The 21,838-nt window shown below is 40.5% G+C and overlaps 2 protein-coding genes across 4 annotated transcripts; both read left to right on the top strand.

The window, feature by feature from the left end:
* Positions 1-3,213: 3,213 nt before the first annotated feature.
* On the top strand, positions 3,214-4,071 carry phospho1 (phosphoethanolamine/phosphocholine phosphatase 1; the record flags this gene model as incomplete). Its single annotated transcript, XM_083896041.1, has 1 exon — positions 3,214-4,071. One exon carries the CDS (start codon positions 3,214-3,216, stop codon positions 4,069-4,071), a length of 858 nt encoding a protein of 285 aa, XP_083752167.1.
* A 2,688-nt stretch (positions 4,072-6,759) lies between these two features.
* eftud2 (elongation factor Tu GTP binding domain containing 2) lies at positions 6,760-20,539 on the top strand (the record flags this gene model as incomplete). Of its 3 annotated transcripts, none has more annotated exons than XM_083896690.1 (27): positions 6,760-6,864; positions 7,541-7,703; positions 7,845-7,923; positions 8,035-8,110; positions 8,258-8,323; positions 8,416-8,451; positions 8,625-8,715; positions 8,818-8,900; positions 8,993-9,159; positions 9,380-9,504; positions 9,614-9,677; positions 9,774-9,864; positions 9,954-10,089; positions 10,634-10,761; positions 11,092-11,285; positions 11,380-11,491; positions 12,069-12,209; positions 12,389-12,490; positions 13,899-13,981; positions 14,211-14,297; positions 15,361-15,487; positions 16,352-16,439; positions 16,595-16,713; positions 16,977-17,071; positions 17,340-17,493; positions 20,226-20,333; positions 20,423-20,539. In XM_083896690.1, 27 exons carry the CDS (start codon positions 6,760-6,762, stop codon positions 20,516-20,518), a joined length of 2,916 nt encoding a protein of 971 aa, XP_083752816.1. In that variant the 3' UTR covers positions 20,519-20,539. The 3 variants fall into 3 exon arrangements, with proteins under 3 accessions (XP_083752816.1, XP_083752818.1, XP_083752817.1); XM_083896692.1 differs by having other exon boundaries at positions 6,760-6,867; positions 8,288-8,323; XM_083896691.1 differs by having other exon boundaries at positions 6,760-6,867.
* Positions 20,540-21,838: the final 1,299 nt, after the last annotated feature.

Below are 21,838 nucleotides of genomic sequence, written 5' to 3'. Positions count from 1 at the left end.
AAATATATTATAATATTTTTTACGTATACAAACTCCTTCATTACAATCAAAATAAGTCAAATGAGTTCACACAGGGCTGATTGAGCCCATCAGCTTCTCATGACTCTGTACACTTGTGTTCAGAACTCATGCCGCTTGGTGAATTCGCGCGCTGCGCACAGGAAGTGATTAAGCTTCATGTTGAGGCAGATGAAGACGGCGTGTTTGTAAAGTGACGGCAGCAAGCGGTACAACTGAAAACACAAGAAAGTACGGCGGAGTATTAGGAAAAAATCTCGACATAGAGTAGAGTTTAAAGTCGGCGTATCGTAATATTTCAGGTATCTTTCAGATATTTCAGTTGGAATATCATGTTGAGATTAAAGTCGACATCCTGGTCAGTCTGTTTCTGACGTATTTGGAATGTGAACGTGCGTTTTTGACCTGCTGAAACTCTTCTTTTTTTTTCATGACTGGACGCAGTAAAATATCAAATTGCGATAAAGTCGCTCTCTCTTTGGTGCTGTAGCCGACAATTGTACTGTTCAAGAAACAACAACAACAAACCTTTTTACCCCACACGAGCCCCCCCTGAGCTGCAGTTGAGTACCTACAAAGTCAGGTCTGATAGTATTGATTGACAGAATACAACAGAAGGACACATTTCTGTTGATATGAACACCCCAACTGAAAGTTACGCACTGCAGCTTTAACTTTTGTCCCAGTCTCCTTCACACAGGACGTCAGAGATCACAGCCACATAACACACAATCTGTGCTGGATGTGAAGTCTGTTTTATTACAAAGTGTAATATAAATATTTCCATGTGCCTTTAATCGCTGCTGTGCTCTGTTTTCACAGAAACCAGGGGTCCAGGAAAACCGCGGTTAAAAATACTCACTTTTGCGGATTTGACCTCGTCTCTTTTCTTAGAGCTGCCACTGACCACAGATGTTTCTGCCCTCTGTGCACCTTTGTGAGCGTTGGTGAGAAACACGCTGTTTACCTGCACATGTCACGCACGCGAGAACAAGCGCACATTTATTCCAGCGGGGTTTTTACAGGAAACAGAATATTTACTCTATGATTTCTTCTCTCTCTCTCTCTCTCTCTCTCTCTCTCTCTCTCTCTCTCTCTCTCTCTCTCTCTCTCTCTCTCTCTCTCTCTCTGCTTCTTCTTGTTTACTCCCTATTTTCTTCTTCTTCCCCCGAAAAGTGGCGTGAACGCGCGCAGTGGGCTGTTATTAAATGGGCGGACTCGCAGGCGCGGTCACGCTCACAGCGGCTCCCGTGGTTTTGCCGGTCACATAAAAGCGCGCGTCCCAAACGGCCGACCGGGCTCAACTGTCGGTACTTTCAGCGAGACCGGATCACACCGAACCGACACCGGTAATACTTTATTCTCTTTATTTCAAAACATGTTCAGATTAACATAGTCGGAATTAAATACTGCCGATTATTTTAACTTAAAATCGATTATGACAGGTGGAGAATTCTGGTCACATTATGCAAAGGTCTTAATCGGATTACAATGTCCTATTGGGGTTTTTCAGCAGCGGACGTCATAATCGGGCTATGTAGAATGAAAGCAGTAATATGAAAGGATTTATTCTAACAAACAAAGATTACCGGAATAATGTTTTGTATTCAGATGGAGGACATATCCTTTGTGTTCAGACTGCATATTCAGTCTTTGTCACTTTACATCTTAATCGGATTATAATAATGTGAGTGAGACAGGATTATGAATGTTGGTTATTTTGTACGTTTTTTAGACAACAGGAAGTTTTTCCTTTACCTCGTGAACCAGTTGAACCACCTGTCACCTAAAGTTAGGCGCTTTATCGGCAATTCTGAGAAAGGCGGAAGATACACAGTGAAACTGCTTAACAAGGTAAAGGAAAAACTACCTGTTGACTAAAAAAAAAAAAAAAAACATTCAGTAGACATAATGAACGTTCACAACATAGGACTATGAATGGAATGTCTTTTTTTTTTTTTTTTTTAATTGATTTAGAAAATGAGGTTAATTACGTATTTATGTATATATTTTTAATTCAGAAAAAGGTAAATATTTTATTCAGTAGAATCTTCTACGACGGTTGCATCATGTCAGGCATGCTTATATCATAGAGCTCCAACTAACGATTATTTTCATCATGATTAATTGGTTTAATGGTTTGGTCCATAAAATGTCAGAAAAAAATAAAAAACGATTGCGTTTTAAAGATTTCTTTGTTTATGATGACATTATAATTCCTCAGATTATAATGTCTTGTTGTGGTTTTGACAGCAGCAATATGATGTACAATAAATAATGTATGACATTTTATTCAGATTCAGGTCAGATTACAGGTGTTGCCACGGTAACTTTCATACTGGATAATCAGCAGATTTGTGATCACATTTCTTAGTTAAACGTTTGTCATCCAGCTACAGGTTCTATCCTGGAGGCCTTTTTTAACTAATACGATTTAAATTGAATCCAAACTAATATTTTGATCCTTTGTAGATATTTCTTTTTTCTAAGAGTAATCCTCCATTAGACTGGTGTGACTCAGCAACTTAATTCTCGTGGCTGACACACTTTACAAAGATAGATTGTCACACATGGAGCAAATGTTAGTGAATGTAGATTAAATCCATAATATTTGAGTGTCTGTTTCATGGAACTCGGTGTGATTTTTGTCTTTGTCTCCACAGCTAAATAAACACACATCCACTGCTGACATCATCAACAGCCCCACATCAGGTAAGCAGCCGGAGGAGCTCCCTCTGCTTGTTTGTGTCAAACCGGTTTATTTGCTTGCTTGCATACTAAGAAAAAAATATCATATCTGCATAATAATTGCGTTTTTTCTCCTGCTAAATCAGGATGACAACCCCCCCACCCCCCACATCCTCCTCGTCCTCCTCCTTCTCCTTACTTCTTATTTTTATAGAAAGATTCTTGGGTGCCTCATCTGGGCTGAACATGCTGTTGGTTGGCTGCTTTGCTGCTGTCTTTATGGGTCTTTACTGTACCTTTTATTAATTTGTCGTCTGTTTCCTAAATTAAATGTTTGGTTCTGTTTTATCCCCCACCCCAACCCCACCTCACCCCACCCCCCGTCCATTACTCATGAATGTTTCCCAGAGAGCTTTCCTCGGTAGCCTCCACCTGCCTGCAGGCGTGGGATGCTGGAGAGGGGGATTTGATGCCACTTGGCAACGTTAGAGCGGTGTGACATAGTCAATGATGGGAGACTCAGTCTTCAACTGCTGTTATGTCCCACCCCGTCCCCCAGGAGAGGAGGAAGCTCACAGGTCCAGACGCACAGACATCATGGCCTCCCAGTCGGCGAACATCTCCTCCGACAAGCGCTTCCTCATCTTCTTCGACTTTGACGAGACCATCGTGGACGAGACCAGCGACGACATAGTGGTGCAGACCTCCCCGGGTCATGTCCTCCCAGACTGGCTGAAGGACACCTACCAGCCAGGGCGCTACAACGAGTACATGCAGCGCGTCCTGGGCTACCTCGCAGAGCAAGGAGTCACTGAGAGTGACATTCGCAGTGCCATGGAGAAGATACCATCCACCCCTGGCATGCTCACCGTCTTCCAGTTCCTCCGCAACCGTCCTCCACAGGACTTTGAGGTGGTCCTGGTGTCTGATGCCAACGCCTTCTTCATCGAGTCGTGGCTCCGACGGGCAGGGGCTCGCCAGCTCTTCCACCGGATCTTCACCAACCCGGCCACCTTCAACAGGGACGGGCGCCTGGTGCTCAGACCCTTCCACTCCCACGACTGCCCGCGGTGCCCGGTCAACATGTGCAAGCAGGTGGTCGTCAGGGACTATGTGGCCCGCAGGATGCAGGAGCGGGGCCGCCCCTATCAGAGGGTGCTCTACGTGGGAGACGGAGCCAACGACTTCTGCCCGGCGCTTGCCCTTGGACCCCGAGACGTGGCTTTCCCGCGGAGGGACTTCCCCATGCACCGGCTGATCACGGAGACCCATGAAGCCATGCCTGGGGAATTCAAGGCAGTCACGGTGCCGTGGTCGAGCGGGGACGACGTGGTGCAACGACTGAGGAAGCTGGTGGCAGAGTAGAGAGGGTCGCACTCAAATACAGGGTCAAAAAAAGGGGGGAGCAGTTGACAGTTGTAGTCATATTCTCAGGTAAAACAGTAATATTTAAGGCAATAAAGTCATAAGCAGGAGTGTAAACTGTGTCTCTCTGGCCTCCAGCCTGAACATGACAGCATAGTTTATTATGATTAATTATCATGGTCAGCCACGGTCGCCTCAGCTGAGGAAATCAATAACAAAGTACATGCTTTGTGCCTTTATTAACCAGCTTTACGTTTTACTGCATTGGCATAATAAAATATCCTATACATATGTTTACATTTATTTAAAATAATCAGCAATATTTAAAAAAATAAAAAAAAGACCTTGTGCTACCAGGTGCTTTTGAATCACAGATGTGTTTTCTCTCACAAACTGCACTTTTTAAAATATGAAATATTAAATTATCCTGTCACTAAGTTGAATCGCAGTAACATTGTTATCTGACGGGCATGTCAGTCTAGCTCTGTAAGTGTGTTAACAACATGTTTGTCATAAAAAAAATATACAGTGTGTCTATAGAAATAGTTTTAAGAGTGTGTCGGTTTGTTTTGAAATGTCTGTTGTTTTCTTTGCTGTGTCGGCATCGCCTACACTAAAAAATATAACACCAGCAGGAATAAAGCCATCAACTGAAACCCCGACTGTGTCTGATTTAAACATCAAACCTCAACATTCACATGGGCTCCACCATAACCATAACCGTAACAACACCCCCCTGTAAATCCATTACTCCCATGAAAGCTGCTGTTTCACTTCTCTGAAAGTTTAAATGCTACATATCACACACACACAGACAAGGATGTCCTGAAACAGATAGTTTGCGTATCATCTCAAAACCCCTTTGAGTTTGAGTTATGGTTTAGGCTTGGCATTTTAATTATTTACTTACTATTGTTTGATAATCTTGTATATAGTGCATGGTTCAGTCAGCTGAACAAACTAAAGCATTCAGCTGTAACCGCAGTCAAACAGGTTTTCATAGGCCAAACAAACTGCTGCTGTGCTGACAAAATAAAATATGGATGTGTCAGTCAAAATGGGTCAAAGGTCACAAAGGCTTTAAGTTCTCACTCACTCAAGGACCTTAATTAACGCCAAGTCACCTGTGCTCAGAATGTTTTATTTTTTTAAATTCAGTAACAGGTGTGCTTTAAAACGTAGCAAAGTACAGTACTTCCCCCCAAAAAATATTCTTAAGTAAAATTAAAATTACAGTACAAGTACAAAGTACAAATATACAAAAAAACCCTATTCAATCACAGTAATGTGAGTAAATGTAATTCATTACTTTCCACATCTGACAAAGCCTGATCAAACCCTGACCTGTACCATAACCAGTTAATACCTAACACTAACCTGTACATACATACATGTACATCTGCACCATACCTTGCTTCAATTGTCAGGAAGGAATATAATCCATTTCCCATGAACGTTTAGTGCCACCTGCTGGTTACAGTGCCGAACTACAGCTACATTTATTAATTATATATTTTCTGTCAACGTATTATGAAACAAAAAAAACAAACCATAATAATAATATATATATATCTTAACATTCAGATAAGTATGGAGACCCAACTGAGTCGTTGGTAGTGTTTTGACGGATTGTGTGCTGTTTGTCTACGTATCAGTAACGACTTGTACACACGGTAAAATTACTATTATTATATTATTATAGACTATTACTATATTAATAGTCTATTGTTATATCTGTATTTGTCCATGTATTATAAATAAACTAACATATAATGTAAAAGTAATTCTTGTATATTATAATATTTAAAATCCACAAAACATCCTTCACTCCAGACTCAGTCAAGCAGTTTGCCTGCAATGTCTCAGTCAGTCGGTGGGTGGTGGTGGTGTTGAGTTGTTAGGACTACCGCGCTCACGTCAATAGAAGAAGAAAGTCGGAAGTAGTCTCCCAGACGCATGGCGGTATTTGGGAAAATATTCATCTGCTAAATTCATAATCTACAACTTTAAGCTTGGTTTGGAAATAGTGTTTAGTGTGTGCACTGTGAGCGAGTACAGGTGAGTGTGTTTTTTGGGTCAAAACATAATAGCTGAACGTAGTAAGTTAGCTAAACACCATCGTAACTGAAACGTTGTCCACAGGTCATTCATTTCTTTGCTTGTTAGCATGCTAGCATGCTAGTTCTTCGCTAAAGAGTGTCATGAACAAAATCAAGCAGAAGACAGAGTTTACCGTCTCTGCAAACGTCTACATGCAACCATGGTTTAGTGTTAGATTCGTTGTCCGTGGGAAGCAATTTTAAAACCAAACAAGTTGTAACTTTGATCGGTTTTGCTAAACGAAGAGTTAGCATTAGCTGCGATTGGAAGGTAGCGTTTGCACATCATCCTTATATTTCTGAGTATTTCATTGTCAAAACTGTAAAATACCAAAGAGCTGGTTTTAAAATAAACCAAAATCAACAGCAAACAAAGCACGATCGTGGGAAACAACGTGTTAGCATTGAGCACCAGCATACTCAGTAATAGCAGTTTAGGAACTTAAATACTCGCAATCACTAAACTGCAGCATTATTTATTTGTTATTTTTGTTTATGTTGCATTTCATGCCTTGAATTGTTTTCCTCTTTTTTATATTTACAGTGTTTAAGTACCTGTTACTGTGCTTATCTGTCAGGTCTCTACAATATGGAGGCTGATCTGTATGATGAGTTTGGAAACTACATCGGTCCAGAGTTGGACTCTGATGACGATGAAGACGAGCTGGATGCAGAGGACAGAGATGTCGATGAGGTAGTCTTTTAAATGGTTATTCTTTGATCAGTAGGTTGTGTTAGGGCTGGATGATTATATGATCGCAATTAGTGATGGTGATCAAATCCAGGTTGATTATGATGACCAGCTTTGGGAATGTTTACTCGATCACGCACAGAAAAATGTGCGCTGAAAGTGATGTGAGACATGACCTGCTTCTATGGAGAAGTATAACTGCATGTCGCATAAATGTACAAACACACAGCAAACATATCAAATATATTCAAACGAATAACTGGTCACTTCATTTTTGAACTTCATGAAATTAATTTTGGGAATAAGTGGCAGCCCTCTTACACACGCAATTTCTTTTTGTCTGGCAAAAGACATGACGCCTCTGAACACAGTTGAGAAAGTTGGATTCAGGAACTTGATGAAAGGGCTGGACCCATTGTGCTAAATTTTGTTGGCATGTTATTGTGCTGAATTTTGTTGGCATGTAATGGTGCTGAATATGCTATTATATTACAATGTTTACATTTCACTGCCTTTAAACAGTGAAGGATGTGAATAAGGGCATGTGTGTGGTCGTGTGAGACAATGTATTGTGATCACTTTTTGCCATATCACTCAGCCCTAGTTTGTGTTTAAAATTATTGTAATGCTTGGTAATGTATGTGCAAAATGCAGTAGTAGTAAAACTGTCCTTGTACAGGCTGATGACGATGATGACGATGAACCTGCTGATGCTGACGATGATGTCCCGGGAATGGAGGTGGTTCTGCACGAGGATAAGAAATACTATCCTACAGCAGAAGAAGTTTATGGTCCTGAAGTGGAAACAATCGTCCAGGAGGAAGATACTCAACCCCTTACTGGTTAGAATCAATAAAAGTCTATAATTCTTACAGCTGCAATATAGGACATCATTGATATGACTTGTTTTAAAAACAGTAAAACAAGTATATTATGAGATGTGAACTTACAGTTACAAGTATCTTCTCTCTATTTCTTTTCAGAGCCCATCATTAAGCCTGTGAAAAACAGGCGGTTCACTCTGATGGAGCAAGAGTTACCTGCCACTGTTTATGATATGGAGTGAGTCAATTTAAGCTCTATCATTGATACAGAAATATCTTTTCAGTATGCTTCTCCTGTGTAAATCTTGGCTTTGTGTCATTTCAAGCTGTGATTTTCCTCTCATGGCAGATTCCTTGCAGATCTAATGGACGGTACTGAGCTGATCCGGAATGTCACTCTATGTGGCCACCTCCACCACGGCAAGGTTAGTGTCTGCTTTTTTTCTGCTTTTTCTGGCTTTTTACTCTCATATCTGTGTGTTTACAGTCAGACAATACATGTAGTCGCACAGGAATGTTTCGCTGTACTTCAGATTCTTCTGGGAATCTAAATGTTTGTGTATTCCCTCCAGACCTGTTTTGTGGACTGCCTGATTGAACAGACTCACCCAGAAATCAGGAAGAGAGATGATGTGGATGTGAGTTTTGTCTATATCAATTGGGGGATTTATTACATGTTCATGTTATATACAGTAAGAGTCTAACCTGATTTTTACTTGTACATTTTCAGCTTCGATACACAGATATCTTATTCACAGAGCAGGAGGTAAGTGTTTCAATGGTTCAACTCTAGACCACATTTTAGAAAACAACAATTGTAAATATGAGCTCATAATAAGCTTGACCATAACTTTTTAATATAGAGGGTTTGTGGACTTTGTTGTAAGAAATTGATGAAAGAAACTCTTTTTCTTTTTTTATCTTGTGATTGTTCCATAGAGAGGAGTTGGTATTAAGAGTACTCCCGTCACAATGGTCCTGCCAGACTCCAGAGGCAAATCTTACCTCTTTAACATCATGGACACACCAGGTATTGGGCTTTGAGAGGATTATTTTTAGGTTTTACTCAAATAAATTATGAATAACTGAAATGTTTGAAAATAATGTTAAATGTTGTGTGTGTTTTTTTAAGGCCATGTAAACTTCTCCGACGAGGTCACGTCTAGCATCCGGATCTCGGATGGCGTTGTCCTCTTCATAGATGCAGCAGAGGGAGTGAGGATCTCCTTTTTTCCTTTCATGTTTTTTCAACCCTGGTGTTTTTTTTAGACATAACATAACTTCAATTGTTGCTCGTCTTTACCCAGGTAATGCTGAACACAGAGCGGCTCATCAAACATGCAGTTCAGGAGCGTATGGCCATCACCATCTGCATCAACAAGGTGGACCGGCTCATCGTGGAGCTTAAACTGCCACCCACAGATGCTTATTATAAACTGCGCCATATCGTAGATGAGGTCAATGGTTTGCTCAGGTAATACTGGAACCTTGTTGTGTCCACCACATAGAATGATTGAATAAGATTAAAGGAGATTACAGTTTCAAAGAGCAGCTGTTTGTGTGCCACCAAATACCTAAGGATTTGTTTTACTTGCTCCACTAAAATGTGATCCACATTCATCTGCATATTACCAACACAATTATGTATCAACTCTGACAAATGTTGACTGGTTGTTTTCCCTTTCCCTTTTTAGCACATACTCCACAGATGAGAATCTGGTGGTGTCGCCTCTCCTTGGAAACGTGTGCTTCGCGAGCTCTCAGTACAGCATCTGTTTCACGCTTGGCTCTTTTGCAAAAATCTACTCAGACACTTATGGTGAGACATTTCTTCAGCTTATGAGCATCAACAAAGGAATGAAATGTCCTCCTCATCCTGTGCCTAATGCATTTATTGAGGTATTAATCTGCTTACTTTGTGTCCACAGGAGACATCATTTATAATGAGTTTGCCAAGAGGCTTTGGGGAGATATTTACTTCAATCCCAAAACGTGAGTAACTAAAATGGATTTCATTAAAAAGCCACACAGCTGGGATCATCTTTCTACTCTTGCGCTAACATATTTTATCTCTTCATTTCTTTTCAGTCGCAAGTTCACAAAGAAAGCTCCCAGCAGCAACTCTCAGCGCAGCTTTGTTGAATTTGTTCTGGAGCCTCTCTACAAGATCCTCTCACAGGTTGGACACTAGCTGTAACGTCTTTGAGCTCCTGTGCAAAGTTGCAAAAGTTGGTGTGCAATCTTAACCCAAATACTTTTTTTATGCAGGTGGTTGGGGATGTGGACACATCCCTCCCCAGGGTTCTGGATGAGCTGGGGATCCATCTGAGTAAAGAGGAACTGAAGCTGAACATTAGACCACTGCTGCGGCTGGTCTGCAATCGCTTCTTTGGAGAATTCACCGGTAAGACTTTGTTTCCTTTGTTTTTTTCTTATTCAGTCATTTTGTAATTGTATTTATTTGCAATGTGTTGTTTTGCAAGTGTGGAAACTGAAGCTTGTTATTTTACACTTGTTTTAAACAAGGCCACTCACTTTTAACAAGCTCTGCTTCTTGAATTTTACATAAAAATCCAAACCACAACCTGCTTATTTTCTCATAATCAATTTGACTAATAGTTATTATTTTTTATTTTCACTCCTTATAAATAAGATTCTAAATAGGTTTAAATCAACTTTTTTTATGGAACACATTGTTGTCATGCACCAGCCCTAATTGCAATTTATATCAAATGTATAAAAACTAATTTATTGAGACGACACATTTTTGTCTGTCTATAATAACATTAACACTTTATAGATTCTATATATAAAAGAAGTAATAAACTAATAGAGGAACTATCTGTCTTATCTGCTCATCAATGTTATTTTAATCTAGAGATAAAGGGGGCATGCTGCAGTTAACATGATAAATTGATTTAAATCGACCGTGGCTGTCCTCCCTCTAGGCTTTGCAGACATGTGTGTTCAGCACATCCCCTCACCACAAGAGGGTGCCAAGACCAAGATTGAGCACACATACGCAGGAGGTCTGGACTCCGACCTGGGGGAGGCCATGGTGGAGTGTGATCCTGATGTAAGTATAATGGAGGGAGAGCAGGACACTCCTGTTTATTTCCTGGTAAAGCATGAATAAATGTTTTTAACCTGCTAATATCTGCAATCTGTTTTCGAGGGATCCTACAAATGAATCCACCCTGCTGTTTTAAGTGGCCTGAAATGGACAAGCTCTTAAATAATTCAGATAAAGACAAAACAAGACATAAATCAGTGTTTTCCAAGTTCCTGTTGAAAGTAAAGGTTTCCCTCTGTGTCTTTTGGTTACCATCCAGCAGTAAGACATTTCTGTCTTCATTTCATCTCTGTAATCCCTCTCTCTTACTCACCTCATATCTCTCACCCCCAGGGTCCTTTGATGTGCCACACCACTAAGATGTACAGCACTGAGGATGGGGTTCAGTTCCATGCATTTGGCAGGGTGCTAAGCGGCACCATTCAGGCAGGACAACCAGTCAAGGTCTTAGGAGAGAACTACACCCTTGAAGATGAGGAGGACTCCCAGGTCTGCACCGTAGGACGCCTGTGGATTTCTGTCGCCAGGTACTTTCTGGAGTTTTGGCTTATTCGTTTTTGTAGAGTCCGAAGTTAACGAAATGTCCGAATCAATTTCTGACATTCCTTTTCATATTTGCAGATATCAAATTGAAGTGAATCGAGTACCCGCTGGTAACTGGGTCCTCATTGAAGGCTGTGACCAGCCAATTGTTAAAACTGCCACCATCACAGAGCCTAGAGGCAATGAAGAGGTGAGATATGAGAAAGAAAATCCAGTGAGATCTTTAACCCTTCTGTGACCACCCTATCATCACCGGCAGGATTTGGCATGCATGCTTCTCATTACCACAAGTCCTAGACAGTTTTATGATATCTAGAAAATATAAAACTATGGACCATCAATTTGATCAGCATGTGACCCTGCCCTGTATGTCGGCTGAGATTGGCATAGCACCCCCCACGACCCTCGTGGAGGATAAAGTGGTAGAAGATGGATGTAAGGATACTGAAAAGTAGAGAAATGGAGCTCTGCCCCCATATATGGTAGCCCTCGGGACTTCTGCGGAACAGCCATCCAATCACAGACGAGATTCACAGTGCGTCACACGTTTGTGCCATCATCTTCTCAGTACCGTACTCCTAAATGGTTGAATAACTGCCAGATATTGAAATTGAAAGTTATCCTGGAGAAAGGGGGCAGAACTCTTTTTTTCAATCAAAAACTAAATCCAGACAGCCTGATTATCATGATGGTCATAAAAGGGTTGAAAGCATCTCATGAAGCAGCAGCATCATACAACTCTTTTTTTTTTTTGCCTTGTGTACCAGGCTCAGATTTTCAGGCCGTTGAAGTTCAACACTGCATCAGTTATCAAGATCGCAGTGGAACCCGTCAACCCTTCTGAGCTTCCGAAAATGCTGGACGGACTGAGGAAGGTCAACAAGAGTTATCCATCTCTGACCACAAAGGTACGACATTCACAGTTCTGATGCAACACCGACGTGTGACCAAAGGTTGTTGCTGTGGCATTTGAAATGTTGCTGCAAGAAATGTTTTTATTTAACACGCATAAACCTGAATCAAGCAGGTAAATGCTGAGAGAGAAATTATAATTCATTATTCTTTGTGCAAATTTGTATTGTTTTAGGTGGAGGAGTCTGGAGAACACGTGATCTTAGGCACAGGAGAGCTCTACTTGGACTGTGTCATGCACGACCTGAGGAAGATGTATTCGGAGATCGACATTAAAGTAAGGCTTTCATGTTATATCACTCAACAATGTTTATTTTCGCTTCATCATTTGTTGTTAATTGTTGTTGTTAATTTTTGAAGGAATTTTGGTTCTTTCATCATTTTGGATGGTGCAAAACGATAGGGGTGGGAATCTCTTGGCACCTCACGATTCGATTCAATTACGATTCAGAGGTCAACAATTCGCTCTAAACCGATTATCGATGCATCTCGATGCAACAATTTTTTACTTTAATACTTTGCTACTCATTTAAAAGTAAGCTAAAGCAACATAAATATAAAAGTGGTAGTGCCCCCTCATCTAAAAGTGGTAGTGCCCCCTCATCTGCCTCATCTGGTGCAGACAACGGCCTTTTTATTTCTGCGCACCGCCCCTGTGCTGTTCTCTTCTCCCTCTCCTGCGCCGTTTGTTGCTCTGCGTCTCCAAGGCTCAATTCATATCTAAAGCAGACTGGATCATTTCTCTACGTGTTTTATCCCCACATAAAAATAATGATCTTTATGAGGAGGATGGAGTACAGTCGCGATGAAGTGCAGGTGATCCGAGTGAAATGTGGTGACAGACTCTGAAGAGCAGAGCGCACTTTTCACCGTTTTCACTCCGTGGTCTTGATCTTTGTGAAAGAAGACGCTGTAACGCTGCAATTACGGGAATAACGGATGCATCAGATGAGCTGATGTCTTAAGTTAACTGTTCAAAGAGAAAGAATGTTCTCTGGTGCGAAGTGAATGTCGCGGGGAGTTCATAATCTGTGCCGCACGCAGCCAAGAAAGAGACTTTCCAGCGTTTAACAGGTGCTGTTCCACTGTGTTGTAGCTGTGTTTCGACCACCGAATTATCGGTGCATCCCTAAATATATTTTTCTTTATTGACAAGAACGATGTAACCGTAATAATGACGCACTTGATAGTGTGATTTGGGTTTCAATCGGCACCTGGACAAGCGTTCGCTGCGCGGATTACATGGGGGAACGTGCGCTCTTGTTCCCCGGTATAAAAAAAGCCGAGGTTTATAAAAAAAAAACGATTTCAAATAAATAAACAAGCAACGCAAAGCCGGGGGGGGGGGGGGGTAAGTAAAGACTGGGGGCCCGCTAGGCTTATAATACACTGGGGGAAACCCTGGCTCTGCAGGCGAAGTAATTTAATTTTTTTAAATTCCGATTATTAACTTATCCGCATCGATTTGGAATCGTTCTAGAGAGAATTGCGATACAACGAATAATCGATTATTTTTCCCACCCCTACAAAACAATAACATTTTCACATTATATATGTTTGTAGTTTCAGACAGGGAAAAGATAAGAAACGTTAAATAGTAATCTAAATGTTCAACAGTATGCTTGATAAATTACATTTACTTTAATTAAGCCTTTCTTTGTATAATTACTCATCTTTTCCCACAGGTCGCAGATCCAGTTGTGACTTTCTGTGAAACAGTTGTGGAAACATCATCTCTCAAGTGTTTTGCTGAAACGCCAAACAAAAAGTAGGAATTAAACAATATTTTTAATGCTTCCTTTGTCACTCATGTCTCTCAAAAGTCATGGCTGTGCCTTATTTTTCACTATCAAGATTCACATTTTTGACATTTTGGATGCTGTATTTCTTACTGGTGTTAAGTTTGTGCTGTGTGCACTTGGAGACTGCGACTGTCCTTCCCTCTGGTCGAGTATCTCTCCATCGTGTGATTGACAGCTGTGTGATGTCATTGACAGGAATAAGATCACCATGATTGCTGAGCCCTTGGAGAAGGGGCTGGCTGAGGACATTGAGAACGAAGTGGTGCAGATCACGTGGAACAGGTAAGATGGAGAAATTATCTGAGGTGATGTAACGTCTGATATTGTATCAGCCTAATGAATGTCTTGATGTTTCAGAGCCTTTCTGACCGATCATTTATTCTCATTTATCCATCAGTCAGAAGGGATAAATGAGCAGGCATGCAAGAATGATGATTGGCTCTTTAATTAAATGTTGGAAAAGGTAGAGGGAAAGAAAATTGCCCTCGGCTGAAAGAGTTGTCATTTTAATAGCACGCTCATCGGAATGGAGGGTAATAATCCTTTTAAATCCCTGTGTGAGATACCCAGTTTTCTTAAGCTTATCATTAGAGAGCAACATAGGCTCACTTTTTTTTTTAACCCTACAGTTTTAATTACAAGTTGGACAACCAGCTCAAGCAGTGACAGTCCTGTGCTACACTTTGTAGTCTCTGCAGTAATTCAGTGTGCTGGTGTTTTTACATTCGAATAAAATGGAATTAGCTTTGAAAACTGTCTTTTTTTTAAGCACAAAAATGTACCAGGAATCTGCTAAACCCATTTGTTAACCATTTGAAAGCTTATAATCGGTACTAACTGTGTCTGGTTGTTTAGATAATTATGATAATATGTCCTTTCCTTTATAATATATATTGTAGATTAAGAGCTAGAGTATGATTTGTATGTTTTGTAAGAAAAGTACAGTCTGTACATTGTGACAAGTATGTGCTTATTAAAAACCCTCCTCAGAGGATTGATCACTTCTCTTACGGTAATTGAATCATGCACTAAAAGCGTGCATGAATGTTCTTTCCATTCTTGTGACTTGAGGAGCATACATAAGTGCATGTGTTCTGCTCAAGAGCAGTTTCCTGTCAGTACTCGGCTCATCTGTGAGGCCATCTGGACCCAGCGGTGCCAGTAAGGAATAGCAGGGCCAGAAGAATGACATACTTCACACACCATTAAACTAAACCTTCGCTCCACTCTTCATATGTCATTAACCCCTGTGCCCTCTGAGCAACCAATCTCCTTAATGATCCGGCTGACACAGTGTGTAAAAACCCTCCCTTTAAACGGTGGCTGTTCTGTTTCCTCATGGCAGGAAGAAGCTTGGAGAGTTTTTCCAGACAAAGTACGACTGGGATCTGCTGGCTGCCAGGTCTATCTGGGCCTTCGGACCGGACACGACGGGACCAAACATTCTTGTGGACGACACGCTGCCTTCTGAGGTGAGTTATTTATCAGACTTTTTGATGTATTTTTTTCTTCATTTACTTTTCCTCTTTAACTCTGTGCTCTCTGGGCATGCACATGAAGCATTTAGAACACTTGTGGAAGAAGCCAGGGGTGTTTTTTAACGATGCTGCATGAGAGATGTGATTCTGTCACTTCCATTGTTACTAAGCAACCAAAATCTGTGAGCTGCTGAAATGAGCCACACTGAATTATTTCCCTCACCACAGCTTTACTATGTGATGTGAGTTTAAAAAAAGTCTTACTATGTCTCTTTGCATCCTTTCCTTCACCATTTGATCAGGAGCTTGAGTTTATTTCAGAATAAACAAACGCCAGTTTGAACAATTTTTTTGGCCCGAGTATGAAAAGATATATTAGAAGTGCTGGCTTCATTCCCAAAAGTTGATATATTTGACACGGACGGTGAAATTTCAATAATAAAACGGTGAAAAAGTTAATCAAATGTCCAGTGACAGCTTAAAATGATTAGTCATACACCACCAGATTTATCTCCATATTGTCGACTGAAAAGAAGATGAAAATCTTTTTCACATTTTATATTAATGTACTATTTGTCAATGGCAGTGCAGCATAATTTTATCATCTCTTATTTACAGCATCTGCACCAATCCTGTCCATATGCATTCAATCAAAATGCATGTCATCTCCATGATTGAAGATGACAAAATGCTTCTGATGTCAGTTTGCTGCACGGCATGTTAGGGCTGTCAAAGAATATTCTAAATTTTAGTAATTTTGACAGCCCTATGGCACGTTCCGTCAGGCGACGAGATGTGTTTGGAGAGAAAGCCATTTTTGTAGCTGTAACCAGAAGCATGTCTGTTTTTGCTCTGTAGGTGGACAAGGCTCTGCTCGGCTCAGTCAAAGACAGCATCGTTCAGGGCTTCCAGTGGGGAACCAGGGAAGGACCTCTCTGTGATGAGCGTAAGTTTGAGCCTTCATTCTCTCTACTTCAAATTGTCCTGGAATTTCCTCCTTGCCTGAAGGTCTGGCATCATCCACTGTGCAAAATAGAATTTCTTTCCCTCCCCTCTTAAGAGTATTGTGTTGCCATAACTCCATGTTTTCGCTGTCCTCAGCCATCAGGAATGTCAAGTTTAAGATCCTGGATGCCCTCATCGCTCAGGAGCCTCTCCACAGAGGCGGAGGCCAGGTCATCCCCACAGCTAGGAGAGTAGTGTACTCCGCTTTCCTCATGGTGAGGTCATCTACCATTCACTCCTCCCCATAATGTTCCATTACCTTGATTACTGCTTGGGAGTTCTTTTTTTTTTTTTTTTGCTGACGTTCGCTCTTTTTAATCTTACTCCGATAACATTGTTCCTCAATGATTTTGGCTTCTTTCCTCGTCTCCTTTTATCGCTTTCACTTCTCTTATCATAAATCCATAGGTACGCTTTACATAGGGTGCCCATGTTTTTTCTATCATCTTTTTAATGCACAGCCTCCCTTTTGTTCCAGGCCACTCCAAGACTGATGGAGCCCTACTACTTTGTGGAGGTTCAGGCTCCAGCAGATTGCGTATCTGCTGTATACACTGTGTTGGCTCGAAGAAGGTTGGTTCACTCTTGTTTTCCTCTTGATGTTAAATATCAGACAATACGTCAGTCTTAATGAGCGACAATTTTCATTATCAATCTGTGTCAAAGTCGGGCTTTAAGACTAAAATTGCTGAGGTCACAGTGAATTTAGGGAAAATCAAAGGATGCATTCTTGCTCAGTGTTGGTAAATACAAATATGGTTTAACGTTTGTTATAGTAGATCGTCTTTGAAATTCAATAATTTAAGTGTTTTTTTTAAACGCTGTGTTTCTCATCTATTAGAGGTCATGTGACTCAGGACGCACCGATTCCAGGGTCTCCACTCTACACCATCAAAGCTTTCATCCCAGCCATCGACTCCTTTGGTTTCGAGACAGACCTTCGCACACACACACAGGGACAAGCCTTTGCTCTGTCTGTGTTCCACCACTGGCAGGTATGATTCACAGACTCATGACATGATTGCTGTCGTAAATTATGGCCCCAGGACACAAATTAAAAACCAGGATTGAAAGCAGTGCAGACTCACCTCATCCAGAGTAGCTTTAGATGTTGAATATACATTAATAATAAACAAGCTCAAGTTGGATTTAAATCAAGAAAGTACTCAAACAACCTCTATTTCACTGGAGATAATATAGGACATGGCAGGACTAAACGGATGAAACAATAAACATTTTACGCCTCCACAAAATAAATTCACACATCAGGTGTTCACGTGAACTGAAAGCTTGTTGCCAACTTTCACCTGCACACAGAAGGAACAAGTGAGCTGAGAGGGATTATTCAGATTTTTGTTACATGGACACCAGTCGTAGATCATTTAACAAGTCTCCTTTACGGAGAACTCTCTCGCTTCATAGTGGAGAGAAGTAGTCCCGGTAGATGGCCAGGGTCAAAAAGCTAGCAAATGTTGCACCACAAACGAGCACATATATGCACATATATATGTTATGTTAGCACAATTGAACAATGTCATTAGTTCAGTTTGTCAGAACATGCTATGTGCATGTATCACTACTCTCCCGGGAACTACTTTTCTCTGCTGCAAATCAGAGTCTTATTATTATTATTATTATTATTATTATTATTATTTATTTTAATTTTGATATTATTATTATTTTAATAAAAAGTTTTCGCTTTTATGGTGGGTGGCAACCACAACTGTCATAAAAAACACTAGTGATAACAGGAAGTAATTGCCTTTTGCACAGATTGAACTAATTGAGCTCAAAATTAGAGCTGAAACAATTAATCGATTATTAATCGATTACTAAATTAAAACTATTTTGACTGTTTTAACTTCTTAAATGTGAATATTTTCTTAATTTCTTTGCTCCATATAACAAAGAAATTAAAACTCAATCATTTTGGTTTGTGGACAAAACAAGAAATTTGAGAACATCGTCATTTGCAGGTTTGACAAACACAGATCACCGTTTTTTTTTAACATTTTCTGACATTTTATGGACCAAATGATTAATCGAGAAAATAATCAACATATTAATGGATTACGAAAATAATCTATTCAAAATACAATACAATTATAAATACATTTAATCTTTTATACAAACGCACTCCACCAACTGCCCTGTGGTAATATATTCACCATCATTTTCACCATCACTGTTCACTTTTGTATTTTTTATTTTTCTTATACACAAATGGGCATTTTAACTCATTTACTTTTTATAATCAAATTGATTAATTGAATATTCATACATCGTACCAAAAATAAATCAATTTCCATCATTATGCATTGCAGCGTGAAAGAGGACATTGTTTTTCAACACTGGGGAGCTGTGAGGGTTTGTTTATTCTCTTCTTCACTCGTGCACAAACAAAACTGTGGCAGCTTGTGCAGCAGCAGAGTGACCGACCTTTAGTGAACGTTTGTCATTCTGACGAAACAGTTTATGATGTGAAGGAGAGCGATGTGTTGAGTCATTAAATTTGTAATGTGGCTGTCTGCGTCTCTGCCTGTCATGGCTGACGTGTGTTAGTGTCTGCATTAGAGCTGTGTTAGTAAAAAGTAACTCCACTCACCGCAAAGCCCATTTGTCTGGAAGGTAAATAAGGACGTAATAATATCCATAATGCAAGTGTCGGATGTTGTTTTTGTATGTTTGTGTAATGGAACACAAACTATTGACTTTTATTGAGTTGGCTGAAAAGAATGCTCTTGCAGTTATGTAACATGAAATTAATATTTATTTTTGTCCATCATTGTATTTGTGTCATGGGATTAGAATTATGTTGTCTAATCAAATGGCTAATATAATTTTAGAAAGCAATTAGATTCCCCCCCCGGCATATTTCCATTTTTTTTCCATCACCTTGCCTCAAATTGACCTTTTTTTAAAATGTTGAATTCTGTCATCAGATCCTCAGCCTGGGGTAATTGTTGAAAATGTACCTATTTTCTTAGAAGACTCCTGGAGGTCCAGTTACCATCCCTCCCAATCTTGCTCCAAAGTATTTTCTAAAGGGCAGCTGCACTGTGTACCTGGTCCAACCGACTGTCTGAGTCGTCTTCTCTGGTTTGGACTTTGACAGATATGATGCCTGATGGCACTTCTCAATTCAACTGCCCTGGAAAATAAGTCTCTGACACATGATGTTTGCCCTATTAGACCCAGTGGGGCTATTATGTGTCCTCCTCATTATTTTGATTAGGCACTGCCAGTACTGGCTTGTCAGCAGGACTGTGTTGAGTTACTGCTGTAAGCAGCTCCCCATCATCTATTGATTTGGCTGAAGCCACTCCATGGATTAATATTTCCCTTTTCCTCTTGTTTTTATGTTTTCTCCTGAAGATGGGAATATCTGATTCATTCCTGCCTGACCTATTTATTCCAAATTCAACTTTCCGAACAACTTCTTTCTTTCGTCCGTTTTGCATTTTCATTGACAAGTAAATAATTTTACGAAGGTCACAGCAAAAGTGGCCACTTGCACGTTGCTGTTTCCCTCGTGTTGACAGACTCTGTCCTGACTCAGTGATAACGAGACAGACGTGCAGCTAAATCAGATATTTTAGTGAAGGCTTCAAAAGTGTCCCCTCAGCTTGTTAAAGCTCAAAGTGATGATGTGTGGTGATGTTTCACGCTGTCGGGTTGTTTCTCAGATTGTTCATGGCTTGACTTTCTCGCGTGTTTTCCATGTCAGATCGTTCCCGGTGACCCCCTGGACAAGAGTATCGTGATCAGGCCACTTGAGCCTCAGCCTGCTCCGCACCTGGCCAGAGAGTTCATGATCAAGACCCGAAGGCGCAAGGTGAACATCATATTCACATGATTTGTTTTGTTTGTTTTATGTTAAATTACATTTTTTTTGAATGACTCATTACTTTTTTTGTCCACCAGGGTCTCAGCGAAGATGTGAGCATCAGCAAGTTCTTCGACGATCCTATGTTGTTGGAGCTGGCCAAACAGGACGTGGTGTTGAACTACCCCATGTGAGATCCGCAGCACGGCAAACCACGCAGCCATCACCTGAACCTCCACCAGTCACGACCGTGAATCCACAATCTATCAAGGTTATTTGAGGTATAAAGCAGTCACTATAACACAGAACCATGAGATATTGTCATCGATTTTTCTGCCTTTTCAAAGACTTCCTGAGGAAAGAAAAACACAAGACTAATCATAAAGAACTATAACAAGAGGAGGTCACTGACATCAGTCAGTAGATTAAGAAAATAAATAATAATACAGGCAGACGCATGACTATGGGGAGTGTTTGCTCTTCCCTTTGGAGAGCTGCTGTAATTTGTAAAGTTTGCAGACGTTTGTTGGAACACATCTTTTCCTTGTATTTTTTATTTTTTACGTGTATAAATGATTGTTTTTGTAGAGTAAGATAACTTGGACGCTTTTTAAGAAAATAAATAAATTGGCCGTCAGTGATTCGGTGTATGTCTGAATAAAATGTGTAATTCAAAGACAGACATTGAAGGATTTTTCTGATTTTTATCTCTTTGATGTCTGAAGCTGAAGTGGGATATAGAGGTAATTAGTTTGTAACCGTGCTGTTGGAAGCTGTAGTGTTGTGGACGTAATCCTGTGTCTGAAAGTTGAAGCCTTGCTGTTGGTTTGAGTGATCAGTGTGTCTGTTTGGGACGCTGTGTGGGTGGTGAGTGATGGACAGGCTTCAGGATGGTTGGGGGGCAGGCAGAGACGAAGCAAAGGTTAGTTTCACACAGCGAACAGTGAAAGAGCGACGGTGCATAATCAAAGGAGACAGATGTTATGAAAGCAAAATTAAATTATTGCTTACATATTTTTTTTTTTTTCAAATCCTGAACTAATGACATAGAGAGGATAGTTACTTATTTAACAGGACTTGCTTGAGTTAAGTTCAAAACATTTCACCTCTCATCCAAGAGGCTGCTTCAATTCTCCTGGAAAAACTCCTGAAGATGACTATGACACATATTTAGGCATGAATTCCACGAGGAGTTTGCATTTCACCTTTCATGAACACAGCGAGAGATTGAGTGGGTGAGATGTAATCACAAAAGCCAGAGAATCTCCAGAGGATACTTTTGTTCTGTGAACCTCCACGGCCTCTTCTCTTTGAAGGGTGAAACTCACAACATTCACTTTAAGGCCTAAAGAGAAGTGTTCAACTTCATGTCGAGACAAATCGACAAATCGCCTGACCGGCTCAGACCTTACACTCCTCCTCCTCCTGGACTTCACCACATGCTTTTGTAATGTGGTGAGTTCTGGAGGTGGTGGAGACCAGGAAGGTGGACACAAAGTTAAAAAATAGCTTGA

This window comes from Microchirus variegatus (assembly GCF_963457635.1).
Source record: "Microchirus variegatus genome assembly, chromosome: 10".
Taxonomy (NCBI): domain Eukaryota; kingdom Metazoa; phylum Chordata; class Actinopteri; order Pleuronectiformes; family Soleidae; genus Microchirus; species Microchirus variegatus.
This window is presented reverse-complemented; position numbering and strand designations above follow the sequence as displayed.